The sequence below is a fragment of the Vidua macroura genome, chromosome 1 (assembly GCF_024509145.1).
Source record: "Vidua macroura isolate BioBank_ID:100142 chromosome 1, ASM2450914v1, whole genome shotgun sequence".
Taxonomy (NCBI): Eukaryota; Metazoa; Chordata; class Aves; order Passeriformes; family Viduidae; genus Vidua; species Vidua macroura.
The window spans coordinates 144912092-144938806 of record NC_071571.1 but is presented as its reverse complement, the minus strand read 5'-3'; the positions used below and the strand labels follow the sequence as shown (position 1 = coordinate 144938806).

The 26715-nt window shown below is 35.2% G+C and overlaps 1 protein-coding gene across 3 annotated transcripts in view; it reads left to right on the top strand.

Moving 5' to 3' along the window:
- ASAP1 (ArfGAP with SH3 domain, ankyrin repeat and PH domain 1) overlaps positions 1–26715 on the top strand; it is a 125801-nt gene that overhangs the window by 66271 nt on the left and 32815 nt on the right. For all 3 annotated transcript variants that reach the window (XM_053971500.1, XM_053971483.1, XM_053971491.1), the window contains exons 5-20: positions 1723–1797; positions 2138–2187; positions 2531–2660; positions 3429–3514; positions 4154–4229; positions 5068–5154; positions 10632–10732; positions 11150–11219; positions 12357–12444; positions 13545–13593; positions 19045–19208; positions 20742–20875; positions 21702–21793; positions 22358–22544; positions 24919–25004; positions 26536–26651. In XM_053971500.1, coding sequence (XP_053827475.1) covers positions 1723–1797; positions 2138–2187; positions 2531–2660; positions 3429–3514; positions 4154–4229; positions 5068–5154; positions 10632–10732; positions 11150–11219; positions 12357–12444; positions 13545–13593; positions 19045–19208; positions 20742–20875; positions 21702–21793; positions 22358–22544; positions 24919–25004; positions 26536–26651 — 1591 coding nt within the window. The remainder of the gene's footprint in view (positions 1–1722; positions 1798–2137; positions 2188–2530; positions 2661–3428; positions 3515–4153; positions 4230–5067; positions 5155–10631; positions 10733–11149; positions 11220–12356; positions 12445–13544; positions 13594–19044; positions 19209–20741; positions 20876–21701; positions 21794–22357; positions 22545–24918; positions 25005–26535; positions 26652–26715) is intronic.

Below are 26715 nucleotides of genomic sequence, written 5' to 3'. Positions count from 1 at the left end.
ATGATTCTTTAAAATTTTCATAGGAATTGTGATAATATGGGTATTTCACGAGAAGGAGGGTACAAAATAACTTTCTTCTTCATCAGTTATGGAGTGACTACTTTTAGAGTGATATTCAATTACTATGAAGTAAAAGCATAATAACTTTTATTACACACACAACTTTTGGAAAGCATAATTTTGAAATTATTGCTCAGCATACAAGGGCAAGAATAAAAGCACGTCCATTAATCATTTTAACAAGGTTAAATAAGTGGCTGTGCAGTTTTTACTATTAACTGTTGATGTTATCATTAAATATAATGTCTGAAACTTAAAATTTATGAATATAATTGTTAAGTTGTTGAATCATTGTTATTAAGATTATCTTATAAGAAGGACACACAATGACCCTTCAGTAAGGTTTTATAAAGGTAAAACACTGGGATTGGCCATTGCCAACCCTGGTCTATGCTTTTAGCAAACTCTTGAGTGTCCCACCAGATTCAATTTCTCTGTTTTTTTACTTCTACGTCCTTGGCCATTTCAGGTTTCATTCTTTATGCAGTAATTCATTATAATAGTGCATTTAAAAGGTGTATAAAGACCTGAGTATATGAAAATGAATGTATCAATATCTTTACATTGATCTAGACGAGGTTTTGGCAGAACATTTGTAGCAGTTGCAGATTAGTTCTTTTGAAAATTTCCATGATTCTTGCCTTTTTCCAAGTGTTTAAAGCCTGTTTTTCTCTACCTCTCTTTCCTGTAAATGTCTTCAGCTAATCTTTGCAGGCAAATTATCTTTTGTTCACAGCCCTCACTAAATTCTCATATGTGTTTCCATGTGTTAAGGGGTTTTTTCCCTTTATTTTGTTCTATATGTGAGACTATTTTGCTTTATCAGATTGTTTCCAGTTCATTTGGGCTTCTGTTTTATCAAGTCTTCAGTGATGTAATAAATGATTACAAATCCTTACTGTATTGGAGTAATACACTGCTATTTAGCTTTGGGTTTTTTTTGTTTTTTCTATAGCTGACATACTCACTGGCTACTGTTCAGTCATTTCAAGCCAAAAATTAATGGCTTGAGTTGCTCCTCCTTAATGGATACACCTAGAAAAAGGAAAAAAAAAGGCTACAGTGTCTTTAGAATATATGAGGAGTTTGAGTGGAACACTGGACCTGTTTGAGTGGTTGTTTTGATATTCTTGTCGATAATCAAACAGGCATGAATTTAGTGGGGTGAAATTTAAACTCATGAGAGTTTAAGGGGATGTCAGATTTACACAATGAACAAGGAAAGGAGCAGTGTTCCCAAAAAGGTGGGAATTTTCAAAGAGCTGGTGCCTCTGTTTGCTCCTTCTGTTCATGGTTGAGTTAACACGTGCTTTGTGTGTTCCCTGCCTGTGGCACAGCAGGTCCTTCTTACTCAGGAGGCTGTAGCCAAATGTGTACCCAAATGTTTGCTTCATGAGGGTGAATATTGCCTTGAAGTGCTTTCAGAACTTTGCTTACATGCTAGTTGTAAAATTCTGTGTTTGTCACCTGAAGTAAATGTTAGTTATAATGTTTGTATGTCTCATGCAAGTAAATGTTTATTAATTCTTCCCAGACTTGAATTTACTATGAACTTAGAAATGTGAGGTGGTTGCAACTTGATTAGTGAAGTTCAAAGAATTGTTGGCAGTAGTTTGATAAGATCATAATAAATCCTTTTGAATATAATGTTTTTGTTTTCAGCTCCAGGGTTTAAGCCACAATGTTATTTTCACTTTGGATTCTCTCTTAAAAGGAGACTTAAAAGGTGTGAAAGGGGTAAGTGTTGCAAACTAATTTTTTGTTTCATGTTCATCTGTCTAGTGACTCTTTTCCTTTCACTCATGAGAGTATTTCTTATGTTGGCATTTATTAATAATCTGTATTTAGTACAAAGTACAAAATTGGCATGACTGCAATGAAATCTTGACAATTTCATTGTAAATTGCTGGTTTAGTGTGCACAGGAAAGCAATACTTTACAAGATTCAAACCCAATATTTTTTTCCAACTCTTTCTGAGAAGTTTTGAAGAAAATAGTATTTTTGTTGCTATTTATTACATGATAACTACAAAGAAAAAGTTTAAAAATATTCTAAGACAATTTTCTGTTTCCTAAGGACCTCAAAAAGCCTTTTGACAAAGCCTGGAAAGATTATGAAACCAAATTGTAAGTATTTGTCTTCCACTTGGCTTTGTTTTTTGTGGTGTTGGAATTTTTTAAATGAATTATTATTAGCAGTATTATTTGCATTATTAGTATTGTTATTATTAAGATATAATTATTTATTGTTTTCCCCAAGTAACACACAATCTAAAGAACAGAATTGAAGGAAGGGCAATTTCATGGCTCAATAGCTTCTGGACACTTAAAATATACAGGCTTTGGTAGAGAAGCTAATCTTCAGAATGTCTTCTTTGATATGTCTTAATTTTTACTTTTTCCCTAAATAATGCTAGAGCACATTTTAGTGGAAGGAATTCTCTAAAATGTTTTCTAATTAAAATTTCAGCACAAAGATTGAAAAGGAGAAGAGAGAACATGCAAAGCAGCACGGGATGATAAGAACTGAGATAACAGGAGCTGAGATAGCAGAGGAAATGGAGAAGGAGAGGCGGCTATTTCAGCTACAGATGTGTGAAGTAAGAAACAAATTTCAGTTTTAATTGCAACACCAGAACTTGTTATTAACAGACTTTGTGGGTCTTTCTTGAAGGTGGTGAAATCTTCTTTGTTGTTTAATGGGGGTGGAGGGAGGAAATTGTTTTAGTGTGACACAGTCCAGCAATATAAAGATAATTATATTAGCAACTCTTGTACAAAACTTGGCTTCTTTTTGTTTTATTCCTTTTCCTTGTTTTTAAATTATTGTGGGAAGGTTCTTGGGCTGAAAATACAATGTGGAAATATTTTTTATTTTATCAGGTTTATAGTTTAGCAATATTTTGATATTTTTCTTCCAATATGCTTTCTGAAATTTTGAAAATTTCTAATAAAGTGATAAATGTTAGTGATACATTTCATTCCATAAAGCTGATTTTTTATATTAATAGTTCTTTTTTATAACATTGTAGTGGAGATTACTTTAAATTGCACAGAGTTTGTACTGTCAGAATATTTCAGTAATGTCTACAGTAGCATTAAAAAAGGGAAATCTTTAGACAATTGTAAAGGATAAAACTTTTTTCTTGAATTTGCTTTATGTTTTGAGGTGTTTAGATTTTATGGAGTGGCCAGATAAATTGTTACCTGTTTTAAATTTAGTTTAGCAGTGGTGGACTGGTGTTTTATGGCTCAGCACCCAAGTTAAATACAGAGTTTAATTCATTGAGTAAATGATGTTTTATTGTTTGAAAACTGTTGAAGTTTGTGATACATGATTATCAATATGTTGTCCATTTTCTACACAGTATCTTATTAAGGTTAATGAAATCAAGACAAAAAAGGGTGTGGACCTTCTGCAGAACCTTATTAAATATTACCATGCACAATGCAAGTAAGTGTTGCAATGCTTTAAGCTTTAGCTACATTTTTGTTTTTTGCACAATATTTTGTTTCCCGTTGTTTGAATGTATCAGGCTTTTTTCATGACTGTGTTGTGCCAATCTTCCTCTTCTGAGGCTGTAGACTTCCAGGAGAGAGTGTGTGAGAGAGTTTGGGGGGCAGTGATGGAGAAAGAGGCCAAAGCAAAACCTTGCACATTGAATACAAAACTTAATTTTATTTTAAAACCACTGTGAACACCAGTAATTTCTTTGGATTTCCTTGAGGTGAAAGTGGTGGGATACAACCTTGGCATCATTAGAACCACAAAGGCAAACACACAAGAACTTAAGTTAAATACAGAAAAAAGATTTTAGAAATTACTGTAGGAGAAACATGTTGGCTATATTCGCTCTAATTTGGTCTTTGTTAAAGTTACAGTGGTGTATCTCCACTGTTGAAAAATATTCTAAACTACTAGGAAGGGTTTTTTTGTTGGAGGTTTTACTTTTTTAATTATTTTGTTCAGTTTTGAACATGGAAAAAGCTGGATATGTTTTTTTTTCGTTTTGCTATTTTTCTACACAAGACACTCAACTTGTGTTGTGAACTTGATACATTCCTGATAAATCAAAGGTATTTTTCGTTCCAGTTTCTTCCAAGATGGCTTGAAAACAGCTGATAAACTTAAACAATATATTGAAAAGTTGGCTGCTGACTTATATAATGTAAGTTTACTTACAAGTAGTTTTATATCTGAAAAGGAAGATATTTTGTTTATATAGGTACATTTTAAATATAACTACAAGGATCTATATTTCATTTGAATCTTATAAATGAAAAATGTCATACTTGAAACTGAACATAGCTAGGTGAAGAAAAGACATCTTGACTTTTAAACTTCATATGCAATTTTTAGAGCTATTAGGAAAAGTTGCTTTCATTCTACTATTAATTCAATCATACATTAAGGTAAAATTACTTTTACGTGTTAATATTGGAATCAGCTTCTATTATTAATATTAATTTTAGTACCATTTTCACTTTTTAAAGCCAAACTACTTAATGATAGCACCAAGGTTTTAAAATTAATTCATTTGTGATGTTTATTGAAGAAAAGTAATAATATGGAATCAAAGATCACTTGTCACCCAAGTGTTTTTGTATTCTATAATCAGAAATACAGTAATCCCATTTGCTATTGTAATTTATTGCTAAATTAAACTGCATTTTCATTCCTTAAGTAATCTGTCAAATTCATTTGAGTTATTTTAATATTTCAGAGGATAATTTAGTTGCATTAGATATGAGATTAATATGATATTAGTAAACCATATCAATGTAATAGAACAAGCAGTGTATGTCGAGTTGTACATTCATTTTAACTTGCTTTTCAAGCAGTAAATGCATAGAAGGTGAAGACATAAGAATGGACTGGTCCATGAAAATAAGCTCAGCTGTTAGAAAAACACAAAGTAATAGAGCTAAAATAGTATATTGAAACAAATAAAACTTTAATTTTAAAGTTGCATCCAGCAAGCATATAATGGCAATCTCTTTCTATAGATAAAGCAGACACAAGATGAAGAAAAGAAACAACTTACAGCTCTTAGAGATCTGATAAAATCTTCTCTGCAGCTTGATCAGAAGGAGGTAAATAAATTAGACATGTTATTCTTGGAGATAATGTAAATTTGTGAATTTTATGTTCAGAAATTGGTTTAATGAATGTTAAATTTGTGTAGTTATTGGCTCAAAAGAATTGGACTTTCAACATCATGGCAAAACTAATATTTACAATGTTCAACTACATATCAACAATGCTTTTACATTAATTTTCTGCTTCCATTTTATATACAAAGATAAATTATTCTCTTTTTTATGTACTTTCGTTATGTACTGTAAGAAGAGTTGTAATGGGCCAGATAAATGCTTCATCTACCCCAGCATTCTGTCCTTGACAATGATAAGGAATGATTGTTCAGGGAAAAATGAAGAGAAGGGATGCACACTTCCATCTTGTGCTCTGCTATCCTCCAGTCTCTGTTCATTTTCTTGTAGGTGTGTAAGGCATTCATATTTACCAGGTGTCTATTATTAAATATGAATTATAGCTAATCATTAGACAGATGCCATTCTGCTGAATATATATGATCATCCAAACATATGATCAACAGTATTGCTAATGTCACATATACATAAGAAAATTCACACCCAGGTCACTGAGTCAGCCAAGTTTTTGATGCCAGTTTATAGTGGGTGTTGAGTGTAAAATGCAAGGCAATAAACACTGATATTTCCCCAGAATACACCCCCATTAGTAGCTTGACTGGCTTGGAAGTCTTTGAATTTGTGCAGTTGCTTTTTGAAGAAGTGTAAATCATCAGCTTATGTTACAGCTGTGCCTTTCCCACCATGGCTGCATGTTGTGTGGAAAAATCTTTCTGCTTTTATTTGTTTTGAACTTTTAGATCTGCATACCCTGTTCAGGATCTGAGTGTGTGTGTGAATTTATTATAGCCTCACTAGATACTTTTTTGGGTTTTTTTTTTCTTTTTTTTTTTATTTTTCCATATAAAACCTTACATATTGCCTTTTGGCCAGAGGAGGTGTGTAAGTTTGATCATCAGTAAAGCTATAACCATATCATCCTGTTTCTGAATCTTCATGGTGAGCTGATATCATAGTATCTTATTCTTACCCTCTGCATCCCTTGGCATTTTTTTATGCTGATCTTCACCTGTTGTTTGGTGTCAAGCTACTTGCTATTGTTGAGTTCCTGAGAAATTCTTCAGTCAGCCTTTCTTGAGTATCCTGAATAATTTAATAGCATCTAACAAAATTTGACAGTTTACTGTTCACCCTTTTCCATATTGTTTGTGTTAGACACCATATGTGCTGGTGCAGCTTTCTGTGAAACTCATTTGGCTGTTTCATGCTTTTAACCTGTTATCTCACCTGAGTACTTTTCCTCTAGTCCTGTGACAGTGTAATTCTTTCCCTTTCATAATGAAAAATAAGTGTCCATTGGAAGTCCAGGTACGCTGCATCAGTCATCATTTACTTACTAATTCTTCCAGGAAACTCCAGGAAATTTTTGTACACAACCTTTCTGTTCAAAAGCTGCTCTGATTTTGCAGTGTATGTGATAATAAATATACTCTTCAAAGTAGTTTTCATTAATGTCCCTCCTGTGCTGTGAAGCTAAAAAATCCTTAATTTCCTGGAATTCTTCTGAAACTTTTGAAAAATAGGACTTTAGTAACTAATGAAAGTGTTTTCATGGGCTGTCACATAATTTTATAGATAGCCCATTGTGATCATGGCCACTGTGTGTAGATGTGTGGTTTTAAGTTAGTAAATTAACTAATGTGTAATCAGTTAATAAGGAATGATGGATGAGTAATTCCTCAGAGTGGGTTTTTTTCTTTCCTTTTGGATGCTTGCTTACATATGCTAATATAACGTATGTGTACATCATATAGCAGACAAACCTTGACCTGGAGGCTGTTCCTCTTCCTGCATCTCTAATCCCACCATTCTGAAGGACAACACAGCCTTACAACACACTGTACATGTTTTTTTAAATTTCTTTCATGGCACAAATGCTGACAGGAGTACCACAGAGCACCTTTGTAGATCCCAATTTAAAAGCCGCCAGCTGTTTCTAGTGCTCAGTTTTCCCTTACCTCATACCTTACAGTCTTTCCTGATTCTCAGTTTGATATTTTTTCCCTTCCATCTCCAATGTGCATATGGACTTAACAGATCTCTTCCATAACAGTTACAGAGCTTTCCATACAGGCATTACATTTGTCATCTCCCTATTACCTAAATCACTCTGAACATAATTCCTGCTCATTCTTCATCGGGAATTGATTCCCAACACACGGAGTAACAAGACTTGCTCTCCTCTCATGTATCTTTTCTTCCACAAGCTGATTATTTGGGAAGCAAAGAAAAACTTCTCCTTCTCTCCTGGATGCTGCATATGTTGTTGAGTTCATGCTTCTTGACAGTCAGCCAGTTCTTGGAAATAAAGTAGGACAAATGGGTGGATGTTCTTGACAATGTATTGTGCATTCATGGCTGCATATGGTACAGTCCATACAAGTCAAGTTTCAAAATTGCTCATAGATTATTATGAGGCAGAGTAACAATTGAAATATAATGTTTTGATTTTTGGTTACCTATTTCCTGGATGTGTAGTAAAAAAATATATAGTAAAAAAACCTCATCTAAAATATATAAGTAAAGTCAAATTTAAATATGAAGTCAAATTTTGAAACTTGAATACATGTTGAAATAAAGAAGCTTCACAGGCATCACCAAAATAAACTGTGCAACTGTTCTGACTGTAATTACAGTCTGGACAAATTCTAGGACTCTTGAAAAACTCTGTGTGTGTATATATGCATAATATATATATATAAAGTTATAAATGTAAAAAATAAAGTCATTGTTTTGAAGAGAATTGAAGTTGTGTCTTAGAAGGAAAAGTAGCAGTACTGCGATTCTCAGATATCCAGGCAAATCACAGGAGAGAGAGAAGTGCTGCAGTGAAAGAATCTGCTTTTTTTTTTTTTTTTTGATAAAATAAGCATTTGATCACACTGATGTTCAAGTTTCTCTCTCAAAATACAACATGAGGACTTTCAGTCATTACATGAATTAGAGTGTAATGATGCTGGCAGAAATTGAGGAGCTTGATAAAACAATGTGTTACTTAGGTATTCAGTGTTTACTCCTGAAGCAGCATGTCAGCATTCATTACTCCTTGGTTAAGAGACAGCAAAGCCTGATGTGGCCTGAGTTTTCACCAGTCAGCCTCCATCACTGTGTGTATCTAAATCTTCAAGTATATGAAGCTGGGCTTTATTATTGTGACAGATGGTCTGGTGGATTATGATTAAGTATACATTTTCCCACTTATATTAATGCACTATAATCTCATTGATGGAAAATTGATGGATTAATGGAATTATTGAAGAACATTAAATGAGTGGGATTTTCTCCAGTGGATTTGTAAAAGAATCAGAAGTATTCTTACAAAACATTGCTTTGGCAGGGAAGCAGTTTTAAATAATAAAGTTGAGGCCCTACTTGTTGATAGTTAAAAGTTTTTTTTGATTGAGAGAAAGAAATTGAAACTAGTGACTCCTGTCCGTATTGTAAATTCTTCCACCTTTAACCTCTTTAGTGCTGCTATGAGAGAAGTGAGACATTTTTGAGGTCTTATAATGCAAGTCCTGTTTCACTGTTGTGCTTGTTCAAGGTGTTTATTTTGCATTATGGGCATCTGTAATAACCTTATACATTTTTGTGGCATACTTGTCCTTTCATCAGTGAAAAAGATATTACTGTAATCACTGCAATTACCTGGTTCCTGGAGAAGCACATCTTGACTGTGTTTGAATCCTGGGCTGTGCTGCAGCTTCACTGCAGGAAGCACCATGTGCATTGGCTCTCCTACAGGCAGTGTCTCTTGTGGCCACTGTTGTGCTGTCCTCATGTCAAGCTGGGGCAGATTCTGTTACCTTGTGCAAGAATGATCTAATTTTGGAAAATTATTATGGTTTATGGCTTTTTGAAAAAGTATTTTAATGAATGCTAGTGCACTTTTAATTGTGTAAATCATCTGATTTTGTATGTTGCAAAATGCTCATATCCTAAGAAGCTTCAATTTTAAAAGAAACTGAGCCTTTAATACAGGCTTCTGTTCCCTATTTTTGTCTATTAATTATTGCTGCAAATGTAACTTAACAGCATTAAGTTGAATGTAGCTAATTTTTGGAATCATGTTTTGTGTCTGTTTCGTCAGTTATTTCTTTACATTTTGATTTATTTCTCCAAATCGTCATCTCATGTGCTACTTGCAACAAGAACTATATCTCATTATGTTCTTTCCTATGCTAATACCAGCAGGATTAATTCCCTAATTCCCATGGGGATTTGAAATTTACTTTTAACAAACAAGCTGCTGATTGTGGTGGTGTGAGCACTGCTGGCAGCACCCAGCTTGCATGAGCCTCTGTGCTGCTTCCAGCCACAACTGCCAGTTTTACCAAAGCGCTTCTCTCAACTCTGTGGCAAACTTCTTACAAAATGAAAATCAATTGCAAGTGCTCTGGATAAACCAAGAGGGAGTAATCTTCAATATATATTGGTTGTGAAACTCTGCTTTAGAAAGGAAAGGTTGTTGAGAAGGGAGTAATTGAACTTCCCATTCTTTTCAATTTTTTTTTTTTTTGGTGGGATGTTGTCAGATGTTTTGCAGATTATTATTCCATAGTTATATTTAAAAAAAATTGATGTGCCCTTTATTATAGCTTTTTTCATACACTTGCAAAAATTAAAAGTTAACTTTGGACCTGATCTTTTTCAGTGGAAATTCAGAATTAGCTCCTGTGGTGGAAGATACAATTTAACTATAATTTTAGGCAATTTAAAGATTAAAAAGATTGGAAGATGCATTAAAACTTTGTCCCGCAGTCATCTTAGTTGTTTTGTGAAGCCAACGTCATATATGCCAGGTTGCCTGGAATTTTGTTATGATATTTTGTTACTGGATGAGACAAAACACCAGCATGCCTAAAAAGTAGTTCTTGCCTTCTCTCTATTAGTGTCTTTAGAAAGGGGAAATATTGTTTTAACAATGGGGGCTATAAAATTTATGTTCAAGGAACCTGTTTTTTTTTTTTTAAATTAATAATAATTCTTGTTTTAAATTATTTGCTTTCTCTTTCCTCTATTGCTTTTGCCTTTCGTGATCGAAGTCTAGGAGAGTAAGTCAATGTTTTAATGAATTTGGGGGATTTTTTTTTCTGATGTGCTTGTAACAAGTTAATCCATTTCACTTGTTTCACTAGATCAGGCCAAAAGTTATTTCAGCTGACTTGATTCACTAAAACTCATGAATTATACATATTTTTTATTTGAAAAAAAAAGTGACTATTATAATTTGTCTTCCTTTATGTATGTGTTTAAATATATATATGCATGCTATATATATTTTTTAATCTTTATGAATTTGTGATGTTGTAGGGAAGAAAAAATAAAATAGGCTTAAAAGTTAGGAATGTTTATTGTGTATATTAGGGGAATGTTAATGTTGTGTTTCCCTTTTTCAGGATTCACAGAGCAGGCAAGGAGGGTACAGTATGCATCAGCTTCAGGGAAATAAGGAATATGGCAGTGAGAAGAAAGGTTATCTTTTAAAGAAGAGTGATGGGTATGTTCTGGTGGCACATAATAGTGAAATCTACTGCTATGTTCAGGCTCTAATTATAACAGCTTTCTACTGTGGTTGCTTCAGGCATATTCTCCTAATTCACATGCCACAAGTACTTGTGAGTTCCAAAGTTTAAGCCTGAACACAGAACTGAATTTAATGTAGTAAATATGAAAAGCATGGCAAGCACGCATAAAGAAGTAGTCATAGTTAAAAGAAAGCTATTGTCTTCATAACTGTCTCTAAAAGATGATTAAGATTTGTCACAAATCTCCAAGTTTCTTTTGATCGAGCATTTAGTAAAATTTTGACTGCATCTCTTTGTTCTTTAAAGCTAATCATCTCAAAATGATAATGATATTTATGTGTTTTGAAGTCAAATCTACCTACTAAAATTGATATGATATTCTAATATAGGTTAAGGAAAGTGTGGCAAAGAAGGAAGTGCACTGTTAAAAATGGAATTCTTACCATCTCACATGCAACGGTAAGTTAATTTTATACCTTTATATGAAAATAATAAATAGCATCATCCTTTCCTGGTGAATCTGTTGCTGCTAATGTGCTATTGCAAAAAGGGTGTTACATCAGCTTCTGACTGTTGAAGTTTTGTGAAACTGTAGTTTATGAAATGAATTCATTAGTAGTTTAATAAGAAAATGGCAAATGTATTGAACAGACTTATCAATTAATACTTCAGATGGATTTGCTTATAAGGATTATCATGGTATATATGTGAGCCAGGTAATTTGGGAATTTGGGAAGTATTTGATATTAGGTTAGAGTCTGACAGATGAGTCAATGTGTTTAGTATTTTGAGTGCTTTCAATTAAAAGTTTGAAATGCTGGGAAGTTTTGTTTGCAGTGAGTTCTTGGAATCAGGCATATATCGGAAGGATTTTCCTAGGAATGCTCAGTCATGAGGTAGCGCCAAGGTGGTCATGGGGGAGGCAGTGCTAAAACTGCCTTGTTGGGGGTGCAACATGAACTTGTTGGAAACAAGCACAAGAGTTGCTCTTGCTAAAGGAGACTGTCCCATTTTCTCACCTCTTTTCCACCTTCGCCCCAAATTCCACCGACAACCCTTAATTTCTAAAGCTTACTAATGGTATAAACCCCAAATTCCTCAAAGATACGTTTAATTATCATGTATTAAGTGACTTAATTACAACACAGAATATTTATCCTGAGTTCTGAAACTCCAGATCTTCAGCTTTCCACTTCCATTTTAAAGTTTTAGGATTATATACTTGATTTATTTAAAATGGGAGGAAACTTGTAATATGGGCATGCTGTAATGAAAAACTGCATTCTAGTTTTGCCATTGTTGATGAAATGCAATTAAAAATTATTTTAATATTAGCATATTGTAAATTTAAACTTTTTTTTCTTTTCATCCCTTTTAAATAAAGTGAGACCATGAAGATTTTAATTTTGTTTAGATTTAGCCATGTGTCTGTTTTGAGAGACCACATCAGACCAAGTGATGCTGGTCTCCAGCTTTTTGAGGGTGGATATGTGTGCATGTCCAAGTTTAAAGTAATATCATAGATGCCCATTCCCCAGAAAGGGAAAATAATCTTAAATTAATACATTTTTAAAATAAAATAAATTTTCTTTTTAGTCCAACAGGCAACCAGCTAAACTGAATTTACTGACCTGCCAGGTGAAGCCAAATGCTGAAGATAAAAAGTCCTTTGATCTAATATCACGTATGTAGCAGCTTTAGTACAATCTTGTATTATGTGGGATTTCTGATAATGTCATTGCAAGATGCTTTGAGTAGAACACAAGGCTAGAGCTCAGAGTTTAGGTCTGTATCCAGAGACACACAGTGTCTCATGAATGTTCAGAGCCTCTCTTTCTCATGATGAGCAAACGGATATAGAACCTTTCTCTGTGTAGATGTGACATAAATACTGTTTGTTTGTGACAAGCCATGAAATGTAGCATATGTGCTGCTTCCTAAGTTCAGAGAGATGTTAACAGCTTTGTTGAACATGTGTTATCTGTGTCAACCAGGAAAGGGGAAAGACCTTTGGCTTTATCCTGCTTTTCGGTCATTGTTCTGCTTTTTGACTGCTATTTGAGGGAATGGCGAAGACAAGGAGACACAATTTCTTTCTCTCTTATCCTACATTAAAATATATTTCTCTTTGAAAATTGGTAGTGCTTTTTCTTCTCAGCATTAAAGCTCCTGTGGTTCCCCTTCTTGCCATTTTGGTCTTGTACAGCAGGTATTTGTATCCAGTCTGGTTTTAAAAACTCTTTTGATGAGTCGACTTAGTGTTTTCAGAGTCAACTTAGTGTTTTCAGACTTTACATATGGAGTATTAACCAACAAACAGTTCCAACATTCTATATTGAAAAAGACAGCCTAGGAAACTTTTGATTGTGGGAGATACTAGCCTCTTCGTGTCTTCATCTGTTGGTTAGTAAAACAATTTTCTTGGCTCAAGTGGAGGGAAAAACTATATAAAAGGAAAAAAAAATAATTTTCCCCTCTTCTAATTATGTTTCAGTTTTGACTTCTGAAAGGGTAAAACTTTATCTATGTATTTATTTTTTCTTAATTATTTCAAAACTTAAGACTTTTAAAATACATAAAAATGTTGTGAAAACTTCCAGTTTCATCTTCCTTTTTTCATTTTTTTTGACTTGTTTTCTATAGCTATGAATAAAGGATTAATAATGTCTTTCAAGAGAAATTGTCGTTCAAAGCTTTAGCTGCCAAATAGGTTTTAGTGCCAAATATGTAGACACATTAACTTTCATCATGTGCCAAATGAAAAGATGTATTTCTTTATTTCAGATAACAGAACATACCACTTTCAAGCAGAAGATGAACAGGAATACGTAGCGTAAGAATGTTTCCATTTTTTCAAGTTTATTTTGCCAATAGAGATGTATAAAATCACACAACATGTGGAAATCATTTTCTCAGCTAATGCACAAGTAGTGCCTACTGTCTCTTTTTTTCTGCTGTTATGAATCTGTAAATGTAAACTATTTTGTGTCACACTACAGAGCTCTTTTAAAGCCTAATAACATTAAAACTAAAACTAAACCAAACCCAACTAACCAAAACCCCATTTAGATTGTTTATCCTGCCAGTACCTGGTTTGTGTGAAGTGCTTGGGATGATATTGTAGATCAGATTATTAGGTTTCAAATGAAATATTTTTGAATTGTTCTCAAATCTTCCCTGTCAACCCTGTTCTGCAGTTACTTCTCTTCCTCTTAATCCTACCTTTTCCTTGAAAGTAAACATAATAAATAGGTAAAAGATCTCCATATGACACAGAAAATATCTACAGGCATTTTTTTTTCTGTAGGCCTAGCAATAAATGGCAGAGCACATCTCTGAGATTTGTGTACTTCAGAATACAGGAACTTGCTTCATTAATGCATGTTTCCAATTAGATTATTTCCTTTTAAACAATCTTTCTTCCTACTGCATCAGAATTATTTCCTGAGAACCATGTACCACTGGTTTTTCCTCCTGTGTCACCAGATGTGTGTTGTGCATGCTGTCACTGTCTAAAGCTCAGGACTCAAAAGTGCAAGGAATAAAGTTACTACTGAAGAGGACAGCAAAGGCTGCCTCATTCTTTCCTTCAATATCCACATTCTAGTGGAAGACTGTGTTGCTCCATGTGTATTTTAAAAGTCAAGGGGACGTTTGTAGGGTGTTTCACTTGTTTGGTAGTGTTGGGTGGCAGTGGCATTGACAGCTCAAATTTGGTAGTCATGGGTGAAATAAAAGGGCTGGAGAATTCTTTGTTGTGCAGGTATTTCCTTCTGGGCTTCCATAGCTTTATGTTGACTCTTACAGTGCAAAGCTGACTTGCTAGTCATGATTACTGCATTCATCCTGGAACTTAATTATTCCTGTAATTTTCTTAGTCAAGAAGAAAATACTGTTATTTCTTATGATTCATACATTTTTGGTCCTCTGCCATAAATTAATTTTTACTGTATTAGTTAGTTTAACAGGTGAAGTGGTTTGTTTGGGGGTAGGGGAAGAATAAATTAGTAGTATCCTTCTTCTGAGAGGCAGATAAATTTAGTTTAGCAGGCTGCCTGTTGAACTGTTTTGAAATTCCAGGCTGGTTTTGTTTCCTATTAGAAGCACTGAAATTTTGTCTATCACTCTAAAGTCAAGTGGTTGAGAAAATTACTTGCTTTGGCATAGAGAACCCTAGAATATCTCAAGTTGGAAGGGACCCTTAAGGATCATTGAGTCCAACTCCCTCCTCCTCCCATGACTGCCTACAACTAAATCATGTGACTAAGGGTATTGTCCGATGCTCCTTTAACACACACAGGGTTCCTGGCCATTTCCCTGGGGAGCCTGTCCAGTGGCTAGCCACCCTCTCAGTGAAGAACCTTTTCCTGGTGTCCCATCTGAACTTCCCCTGATGCAGCTATGTTCCATTTCCTCATGTCCTGTTTCTGCTCACCAGAGAGAGGAGTTCAGCACCTCCCTCTGCCCCCTTTGAGGAACCAGAATGAGTGTAGTAATCATGCTGATGAGAAACTACAATACAACCAAATGTACTGTTTTTCTTATGCAGCTCTAAAAAGCTTTATTATCTAAGGTGCCATGGGAATAGCACCCTGTGGACTTCCAACCTTAGTATTTAAGGATGTTCTGAAGGAACTACTTGATGTAACTCCTCAGTTAGTCATCCTCTTGTTTCAGTTTCCTCCTGACTGGTATAGGTGTGATCTCTCTTGATCCTTTCCTCTTGTGTTTTGTCCACACAGCTTTAGTGCTGCCTCTGTTTTGTCCCTTTTACTTTGTGAACCAATTGAAAATGTGTAAATAGATTTTCAAATCACCTTCCTTATAGATTCATATCTAAATAGAGAAAAAAGCAAGATGTATTTATTCTAGTTTAACTGGTCTTGCATACATTTTCCTTGTAATTGTTTTACACTGCTTCCATAAGTAGCTCCTCAAACTGTCTTGATTTTTATCCAGGCAGCTGTTTGGCCTTTAATTACTGATTGACAGTCCTTAGGTTCTCAATTAGTTTCTCTAGTAGACAAAATACAGGGGGAAGTGGCATATGGGTAGTATGGTTCTGTATGTACATATATTTATGTGTAGAATATAGGAAAAGTAGCCTGATTTTTTTTTTGACAAATACAATAATGGTTGCCTTCAGTTTTTGTTTTTGTTTTTTTTTTTTTTATAATTGTGGATAGGCCAAACATACTCTGGTGATGACTTTTTGGGCTCTTTTCTAGCCTGTTTTTCAAGGTTAAGAGCATATCCTTACCTGGATATGATATAATTCATGGAAATGCCTGAATTATAAACAAAGCTAGATTTAGGAAGTTTTCTATGAAGAAACAGACATCTGTTTCTAGTTTTTAACAGCAGTCCTCAGACATTTTTCACCTTGGAAAGACTGAGTTTGAAGGCCTTGATACTATCTGATGCTTCTTCCATACAAAAAGAGTTATATATCAATATTTGAAAAATATTATACAATTCTTGTTCTGATTATGCATTTGCCTGGGAACAGCAGTGGCGCAATAGCGATTCTCAGAAGAGACAGTTAAATTTTTACTGCAAAATGAAAAAAAACCCCAAAACTATTAGACTGGTTCTTATTCTTGGGGAAGGGTTTTTTATTGACTTGAAAATACTGAAGCAAAATAAGAGAAATGTGAGTGAAATCTGGTCCATGAAAGATTAACAAACACCTGTTTCCTGAAGAGGCACCTAGGATGCCAGATTTCGGTTGAGCCTTGTTTCTTCAAAACTGTGAACCTCCAGCAAGCAAAATGCCTTCAAGGATGATAAGAAATTGCTGATATTCAAACAAACAAGGTTAACAGATGACTGGAGCACCTATTTATTGTGTTAGCTAAAATAGTGTTGTAGACTAGTTTAGGTTGGAAAAGACCTTTAATGTCTTTGAGTCCAACCATTAATCAAACACTGCCAAGCCCACAACTAAACCATGTCCCCAGGTACCCCGTCCACACATCTTTTAGAGCCCTCCAAGGATGGTGGCCCAAACACTTCCCCAGGGAGCCTGTTGCAGTGCTTAAAAACCCATTTTGTGAAGAATTTTTCTCCTAATATTCAATCTAAATGTCTGCTGGGACAACTTGAGGTCATTTCCTCTTGTCCTAAAACAAGTAAACAAAGCAATTCTGTGAGACTTGATTATTTTTTAAAGTATTTGAAAGAACATTACAAAGTATTACGAGAAGGTTTTTGACTATTCATTGGCACTGGCAGTATTGTGAAAGAGAGCAAATACTTTTTTTCTTTTTTAATAAAGGAAGAACAAAAAAGACTAATGCAGATAAGAAAAAGAGAAGAAGAGCAGTTAGAATGAATTTTATAAACTATTAACATTTAATTACCATTCCATATTTACTGAGTTTTTGAGTGTGCAGCCTGCCAGGAAGGCCTGGTGACCAACTGGGCACTTCTTGATGAGCAGCACCAGTCATTGAGAGATGTCTGTCCTTGTCCTTGTCCTTGTGAGGGAAGAGCTGCCACTGTGGTGCCTCTTGCTCTCACTCACAGGTGCCCCAGTGACCGTCCTGGACAGGGGGTTCCTTCTCCCTGAGCAAACACAACCAAAATAATGATTGCTCTGACAGCTTAGGTACTCGTAATGAGGAAGTCTGTATCAAACTAACAGCTGGCTCAGTTGTGTTGTGTTTGTTGTAATTGCATCTAATAATTTTTTAATTGTTACTGCTTAGTTGAGTTTTATTCAAATTCTGCCTTTTTAACAAACTAATTGAGTTGTAACTCTAAAAGAAATTACCAACAAATGTCAGAATAAATGTTGTTTGTCTGAGTTGAATTATTATTTTACTCTGTGTATTTAACCAAACATTGTTATAATATTAGAAACAAGACACCATTGCCTCTTATTTTTTAAAAACATTGAATTTCATCATTAAAAGTGCAGAACAATGCCCTCTAGTGTGGGTTCTTCTCATGTAATGAGAAAGATTAATGCACTTTCATTGTTTTCAGCATGTAAACTTTGGAGCAAATTTGTGCTCAAGACTTTCAATTTCTCTTTTGTTCTTAGGTTGATTTTTCAAAATTTTGAAAGCATTTTAAGCACTATTTCCTAGATTATTTTATGCACATAAAAATTAAAAAAAATATGTGCATGAAATATATAATATGGAATGCCCATATATTAGCTCAGGCTCTGAATCTGTGTTCTAAGATTACACACATAAATTTCCCTCTGAAATCCTTTAAAGCTAATCTTTTCATTGTTATTTCAGTGAGAAATTATGAATTTCAATCTGAAGTTCTCTTTGTTGTTTAGATGACCATAACCATTTCTGCATATTTCAGAAGACGGACGATTGCAGAATATTTTAAACATGAAATGCATTGAGCACACTGCCAATTTACAACATTTCTGAATTAAAAAAAAAGAAAATATTTGCAGTAGATCTAAAATCACTTTACCTGTGAGGATTTCTTTTTAACTTGCTCTTTTTTCTAAATTGGCAACACTGCATCTGCAATGTGCGTGGTCCTTAGTGGAACTGCTTTCCCCTCTTTACTTCCCCTTGGAGCACAGCAGCCGCTGAGAAGAGGTTTTGTTTGCTTTTAATTAAAACATTATATGTAAACAACAACTTGCAGAGGGATTGGGAGGGGAGGAAACATTGCCTAAGATACCATTAAAGAGTCTTGTTTTGTTGCACTCAACTGTTGCTCCTAAAGTTTTGTGTTGGCTATTGGTATCGTTACTGTCCTGTCATCCTTCCCCCCTTGGTTGCCATGGCAGTTGTCATTAATGTGGGCTTTCCAGTCTGACTCTGATTAGTGCACAGAGACCTGCATTTAAAAGGCAGCTAGACCTCAACACATGCACCAGAGTGCTTGCTGTTTCCTCTGTGAAGAGAAAGATGCACACTGGAGAAAGTAGGGGTTATCATTTTCTCCAGGAAGGAGACTTTAGGAAGATTTTGGGCACCTTTTAAAGCAGTTAAATTTACAGGAGCTTAATTGCCCTTTTCTCTTCCACAACTTCTGCTTATTTGAGAAACCTGAGAACTTGGCTTTAAAATTGTTCACCAAAGGGATGTTAAAATTAAGACTATTTCTCTCTTCTCACTCTTACTTATCTTTTCTCAAATCTTTCCTTTTTGTCTCTCACTTTTCCCCCTCCTTATTCTCTCCCACAACACAGTCCTTCCCTTTAGTCCCACTAATATTTTGTTCCTGGCAAGATTTCTACAGTTTATAGATCAACATGTATTTGCAAATGCAGATCTTCATTAAGGTCTTTTTCTTGTGCTAGATGGATATCAGTATTGACTAACAGCAAAGAAGAAGCATTAAATATGGCATTCCGTGGAGAGCAGAGCACAGGTGAAAACAGTTTAGAGGATCTGACAAAAGCCATTATTGATGACATACAGAGATTACCCGGAAATGAAGTCTGTTGTGATTGTGGCTCACCAGGTATCTCCATTTGTTCATGTCATCAGCTTCTTGTTGGGAGCATAGTAATTTCTTCAAAGAAGTGTTTGTAGAGTGCAAACTAATTTTCTAAGTGATGTTTCTCAGTCTTCAACCTGTTTTTAAAAGAACAAATATGACTTTCCTACGTTAGTTCCGTTTAATTCACTAAAATATTTTTGTGTGTTGTCTGTGCTTACTTCCAGCAGTTCAAGCCCCTCTGGAGTTTGAACTGTTCTTGTTGCACTGTGTCTAGATGCTTGTTGCACTTGAATGGAAGTTGCTTGGCATCACTGATCCTGTGCATGCTACTAAGTAGAAGTGAGTAATATTTAGACAATGATTGTGGAAAAAATTGACCTGGCCAGGATCTTGCTCTGAGGCTTTATCTTGGCATGAGACCACTGGAATTGCAGCGTCGTTTTCAGAGGTGGAATAAGTAGTCTTGTGCAAAGAATGAGACCCAGAGTTGAAATCCTATCAGATAATATCTTCAGAAGTACAGAGTTACAGGTCAGTTATGTGGCACTCAGAGCTTGAGAAGGGGCAGCAGGTCACAGTACGACTGAGCTGGTGTGGGAGCTGGCAGCTGCTGCAGCTTTCTCATCAAAGGGACACTTCAAGAAGGTGATGCTCATTTGGAATTGCGTAGATTGTATGTATCTTGCAGATGCTTACTGATGTAGAACTGATCCAAATTTGAAATAGCTAGATAAAATTACAAACTGGAATATAATTATGTCAAATCCTGTAATCGGTTCATTCCATTATTTCATTATGTAAAGCTATAGAAACTTCAGATTACAGTTCTCATTCTTTTTTTAATTTGTAGTAAAGTTTTAAGCTTCACCTCTGTACTCCAGCTTGCTGCTTTAAAACTCTTGGCTTAATGCTTCAGCAGTTACTATTTAAAGTCAAGGAAGTGATTAATTTGTGCACAAAGTATGTCTGAAGCTTTTTCTTTTCCTTAAAAACTGGTCATGCTTCTTATGTAGCATTCGTATTATAAAATCTATTCTAATGTTACATGCAGATCTCCTCCATGACAGCATTTTTTAAGTGCTTTTTTTTTTTCCTGGTCTAGCCAGCATTCCTCAAATTTTCTACAACATGCTGCTGTTTTACATACTGGAAAGCACTATGATTAATCTTTTATGAAGGACTATTTAAAGTTTAAAAAGTAAATTTTAAAACTTCAGAGGTTGTCAAATTTAGGAGATCTGTTACTTTTAAAAACAGGAAGTAATTTATACAGAAAGCAAATATGAAATGTATTGCAATATGTTCATTCAGTATGAATGAATAAGTCTAAATTCAGTGCCTTTGGGTCTGTTCCTAAATATGAAAAACTACATTCCATTGATAGCAATTTGTGGTTAAATTTGCACTAGAGTTTGGAGAACAGTGCAGAATGTTCTTAGTTTATTTTCATTGTTTGAAACATTAAATAAGGAATCATTTCAGAATACATCTCTTACCACCATTCCAAACCTTTTCTTGGACTTTGATTAAATACTTTGTTTTGCAATTGTGCAGATCCAACATGGCTATCGACTAATTTGGGCATTTTAACCTGCATTGAGTGTTCTGGAATACACAGAGAAATGGGTGTCCATATTTCTCGAATCCAGTCTTTGGAATTAGACAAATTAGGAACATCTGAACTCTTGGTAAGTTTCTTTAATTCATATTGGTTTTTTTTTAGTCAAATGTTGACATATATCAAAATGTACAAGTTACCGTTAATCTTTTTCAAGGCATGTGTTTTTGCACAATTTCTTCTTCATATTTCTGTAGCTATTTTACAGGTGCACAGTTATATATTATTATATATTATTGATGCTCTTGACATCCATTGTAATTGGTGCCATCAGAATTTTGCTCTCAATAGCTGATCTTGACCCAAAATCATGGCAATCTAAAAGCTCATGTGATTTAAAATATGAAGCTAATTTGACTTGGCAAGGGAGAATGACTGTTGCTAATTCTAAAAGAAAAATACTGTAGGAATCTTAATTTGATGGATGAAATAATGTAATATTGAAGTTATGAAAGGAATCAGATGTGAGACTACCCCAAAAAAAAAAAAAAAAAAAACCAAAGGAAAAATATAAGCAAGTCAAAAAGAAACTGTAAGGCAGATCTGGATTTAGGACTGAGCTTTATTCCCAAAGCAGCTTCCTAATCAGTGTACCAGCACCATTTCACTGTTCATGCTGCTGGTTCCTCATTCTGGTTTCATGTTGGAAGTAGATTGTCTTGAAATGCAAATAATTCTGTGACTGTGAAGTCTATTGTACAATTCTGGCATAAGAGAAGTATTTTCTTTCTTTTTAGTTGCTCTCTATCTGTGTGTAAGCATTGGGCTTTAATTTTTCAGTCCTGTTTTTTGCATATTGTATTAATAGTGTGGAAAATGCACATTAATAGTCCTGGTGTTAGGTTGCTGTTAGACCCCAAAAGTCCTCACCTTCATTTATCTTTCTCTTATTGCAGCTGGCCAAGAATGTAGGAAATACTAGTTTTAATGATATTATGGAAGGGAATTTACCTAGTCCTTCACCTAAACCCAGTCCATCAAGTGATATGTAAGTACTGAATCTTTAAACTCTCTAAGTTTTCTGCAGAATATATCTGTGATGTAAAGTGTTTTAAACAGTAACCAAGCCAGGGGAAAGCATGGATGGCTGGACTGGAGGTTTTTATTCCCACTGTGGAACTTCTTAGAAGTTCAGTCTCCAGTCATATATAGTCACATTTTAGCTACCTCAGCTTCCCTGTGTAGAAAACTCTTAGTTTGGGTTTCAAGGTGCATTATTTGACTCTTGAATGGTTTTGAGTTATGTAGTAAACCCTCAGATGATAAACACAGTGGACTAAATGGCACTAGCTCTGCTATTTCTTTGGTCTTAGTCTCCACAGTCAGAGTAATTTTTATATATAACAAGAAGACAGGAAAAATTGACAATGTTCCATATCTGGGGCTTGTTTGCAAGAAAGACATGCAGTATAACAATAATAACACACTTGTTATCAGATAGTTCTCTTCTTCCCTTCTCAGCTTCCAAGTTAGACAAGGTGATTTAAAATTATAATCATTGACCTATTTTTCTAAAAATTTCTAAAGCAAGCTCTATTTTCACACCCCACAGGACTGCACGTAAAGAATTTATCACTGCTAAATATGTAGATCATAAGTTCTCTAGGAAGACTTGTGCATCTGCAGCAGCTAAACTGAGTGAATTACTTGAGGCTGTCAAATCCAGGGATTTACTTGCACTAATTCAAGTCTATGCAGAGGGGGTAGAGCTAATGGAGCCACTGCTGGAGCCTGGACAGGTAAGCTTATCAGGTAAACAATTACTATTTTAAATCATGTGTATTTGTAAAATGCCCAGGATCTGGGGCTGCTACTTTAGATGATAAAACAAAAGAAATAACAGATGAAAATGATGATTTTTTTCTTCCTTTCCTTAATGTTGCATCCTTGTGGGGAGGGAAAAGGAACACTTTCTTTATCTTTTGTCATCAATTGGTCTAAAGGAGTGTGAAATGCAATAGTGATATCATACACTGTTTTGGTGCCACTACAGTGTGTTGAAAAGCACCTGTTCTGCAGTGTGTCTCTTTTAGAAAAGCCCCAAAGAACAGACTTGACAGCTCAGGGTCACCTGGTACCACAAACAGTATCAGGCCTGCTTTTAAAATAGTGGCTGAAGGAACACATTACTGAATGTCTGCAAGTCTCTGTTTACTGTAGACAAGGAAAGAATAAATCTGATGACTTCACAGCTCCTGATGAGACATTTACAGAAGTACAATTTTGTACTGGAACCTGGAAGATTCTTCTGTGTGTGTTTGTGTATCAAGTTTTGAGTACTTGATCTTCCTTCTGAAATCAGTAACAGTTTTTTGGAAAAGTCAGTCCAGGTTAACCTCACTTATTCATGGATAAATGTTAATCATGAGCAAAGTAATCTGTTTTTATTGATAATAGATAATGGATGCCATCTAACCACTTGCTCAGCAATGTTTTCACCCAACCTGGAGACATGTCAGAGAATGTTTTCAACAAGTTGTGTGAAAATAGCTAAGCTGGCAAAGGACCCAGTGCCTGTCTGTGTTCAGTGAAAGGGATAAGTTCAGTATAGTCTCAGCATTTGAGCTATCAGAGAGTGCTTATCATGGAAACACATTACAGATTCTCTGACTGCAAGGCCAGCTTTCTGTATTTGTCATCCAGTGCAGTTTTCACAGAATTAGCTCCTCAGTCTTCCCAGCTATTACAGGCTGTAATATCTAGAAAGGTACGAGCACCAGTTGAAATGTAGTTTGCAGTTAGGACATTTATAGCAGTATTCTCCTCTTCACTATTAGAGTAAATTCTCTGATGTTTAATAAAATAATATTTTTAATTAGGACTTTAATTCTAAGTATATATACTGTAATATGCTTTTTAAATTGTCCTTTATGATCAATAGGAGTTAATGAAATCTAAATTTAGATTAACTTCTCGTGTAACTTTTAAATGGAAATAAACAGCATTTCTGTTTCAATGCACTAATGCATATGATATGTATAGAAAATAAAGTATGATTCAATTCAAGTTAGACAAGGAGAAACCCTGTCTATGGGGGAAACTCCCCAGGCACTGACTTTGTGCTGGGAACCACCCAGCTCTGCCTAAAGAGACCTGGGGGTCCTGATGGTGACCAAGGTGAACCTGGGCCAGCAGGGTGCCATTGTGGCAGAGGTGACAGTGGCATTCCAGGCATTGGGGACACATTGCCAGCATATGATGGGCAGTGATCCTTCCCTCCACTCAGCACTGATGAGGCCACAGGTGCAGTGCTGTGCCCAGGTCTGGGCTTCTCACAACATGAGTACTTGGACATGCTGGAGAGAATGCAGTGAAGGGCCACAACGTGTCTGAGAGTCTGGAGCACCTGGAAAGGCTCCAACATCTGGGACTGTTCAGCTGTGAGGAGGCTCAGGGGCATCTCATCATTGTATGGAAATACCTGCAGGGAAGATGGAAAGAAGATGGAGGCCAGTGGTGCCCAGTGATGGGACAAGAGGCAATGGCACAGACTGGGGCACAGGAGGTGCCCTCTGAACATCAGGAAACCTTTTTGTGTTGGGAGAATGAGCAAACACTGGCACAGGTTGCCCAGGAATATGGAGTCTCTGTCCTTGGAGATATTCCAAAAGCTGGTCCTCAGTGGCCTGGCTTGGGCGGAGAGGTTGGTCTACATGACCTTCACTGCAAATCTATAAGAGTTTTAATGTATATAGGACTGTGATTTTTGTGATGCTGTTTTTGTAGGAAATAATGTTGTGACTTTGCTTGGTGCTCACAAGCCTATTGTAAAGCAACAAATACTGCAAACATACTCAGTATTCCTTGACAGGATCCCTTTCAGTTACTGGTAGCTAAAATGGTTAAAGGCTCCTCAGGATTTTTCCATCCAGCTGGGAAAAGTGAAAATTTGTTTTAGAAAAGCTGAGATCTTGGGAAGTGTATTGCCATTTCCTTTGAAGCACATGGTGTCTTTCAGAGATAAAAAAGACAGTAATAATTTTCATCATAATTTCCTAATATTTTTCTTTTGAGAGACTTGTAAAGAGTGAATGAGATGTATCTCATAGGTCTGATATATACAAGCTTTGCAGAAATAAGACAGAAATCTAACTTCTCTTTACATGTGTTTAGGAGCCAGGTGAAACAGCACTTCATTTAGCAGTCCGGACTGCTGACCAAACCTCTCTCCATCTGGTTGACTTCCTTGTACAAAACTGGTATGGATTGCTAGCTTTTCATTAAATTGTACATGACAGTTGTGGATGTTCAGAGTTATCCTGGCAGTGCCTTGGACAGTATTTGCTCATCACTTATAATCTTGCTCCTTCGATATGTTTCAAAAGAGAATAGTTTAATACCTTTGAGTTGACCTTTGTGTTCCTGATCAGTAGAGAGAGGGAAAGATGTGTAGATTAAAAACATTGAAAGCAGTTACATAAAAATAGGATGAAAGGAAAAAGTCTGCAGTGCATGAGAGAACATTGATTTAGAGCACATGAAGCCATGCAAACAAATAGTTCAGGTACAGGAGGGATGGCAGGTAAATGTTCCAAATACAGAACACATGCAAAGGAACTGTAAGAGTAGAAAACAAGGATCTTTCTCAGAAAATTATGAACAGATGCTAGATTGACTTTGAAAAAGGTGTTCCAGAATTTAATAAACTGTATTAAAGCTACTGAGAGCATAAACTGCTTAATTAGTAATTTTCAACATCTAGTTTATTGGCTGAATTGTTCTTTGTTGTCAAGGGACATGTTCATAGAAGTAAAAAATAGTAATGAAAAGTGTGAGTGCTGATTATAGGAGAGTGTTATTAAAGTAGCAAATGAAAAATAACATTCCAATAGTTTCAAGCTGTTTGAGATCATAATTTGAAAAATGTTTTAGAAGCCCAAATTACTATTTTCAGCATTATTAAAGGATTTTTTTTTTTTGGATGATTATTTAAAATTATTTTTTTTAGTTATGAAGCTTTGTAGTTTCTTCAGACAGCTATAACCTTGTGTGTGTTTCTGTCTGCTTTGTGGTTTTTTGTGGCAGTCTTAATTTTAGGAACATCTTTACAATCCTGTGGGTTCTTACTGTCCAATATGGGTAACACTGGGAAAAGCTGTCATCTCCTGAACTTTGCTTTTCTGGTTTATGAAACATATTTTATTGTTCCCAAAATGTCAGTAACAGTTTTTTAAAAACCTGGGCTTAGAAGTTGAAAACTGAAGGAAGTACAGTTTTTCAAAAGCTCTGTGAGCCTCTTTTTACATCTGGTTTTTCCTAACTTGATGTGTTGTCCTTACAATCCTTCTTATACCTCTTTTGTTCATTCTCACTGCTGCCCTCTTAAAGCTCCCTGACTGCATGGGATTTATTAACCTATTTGAACTGTATCAGAATTATTCAGATATTTCTATTGGGCTAATTTAGCATGTTTGAATAAATAATTACAGTGAAGTGGCAACTGGCATGAACTTAGAGAGGTCTAAGTCTCTGAGTTTCACATCTTTAGTTTTTTGAATGAACATCTGTAGATTTTCAGTCCTTTCAAATCACAGCTCAGGTATTTCCAGTGTCCTTGGAAGAATTCTTCATAGTCTTTGAAAGTAATGTTTGATTTAATTTTTTTTTGTCTTACTTCATATTTGTCCAGTAAAGTTTTTATTTGTACGAATGCTGGATCTGAAATGAATACCACGGCTACTATACTCTTCTTGATTGTTTGTTTTTTTGGTTTTTTTTTTTTTTTTTTAGTGGAAACCTGGACAAACAAACAGCATTGGGTAATACAGTTCTACACTACTGCAGTATATATAATAAGCCTGAGTGTTTGAAATTGCTTTTGAGGGGGAAGCCAACTATTGATGTAGGTGAGTTCATTATTTAAACCCAAGAAATACAAATTTCCTAAAATTTCTTCCCATTATTTTAGCC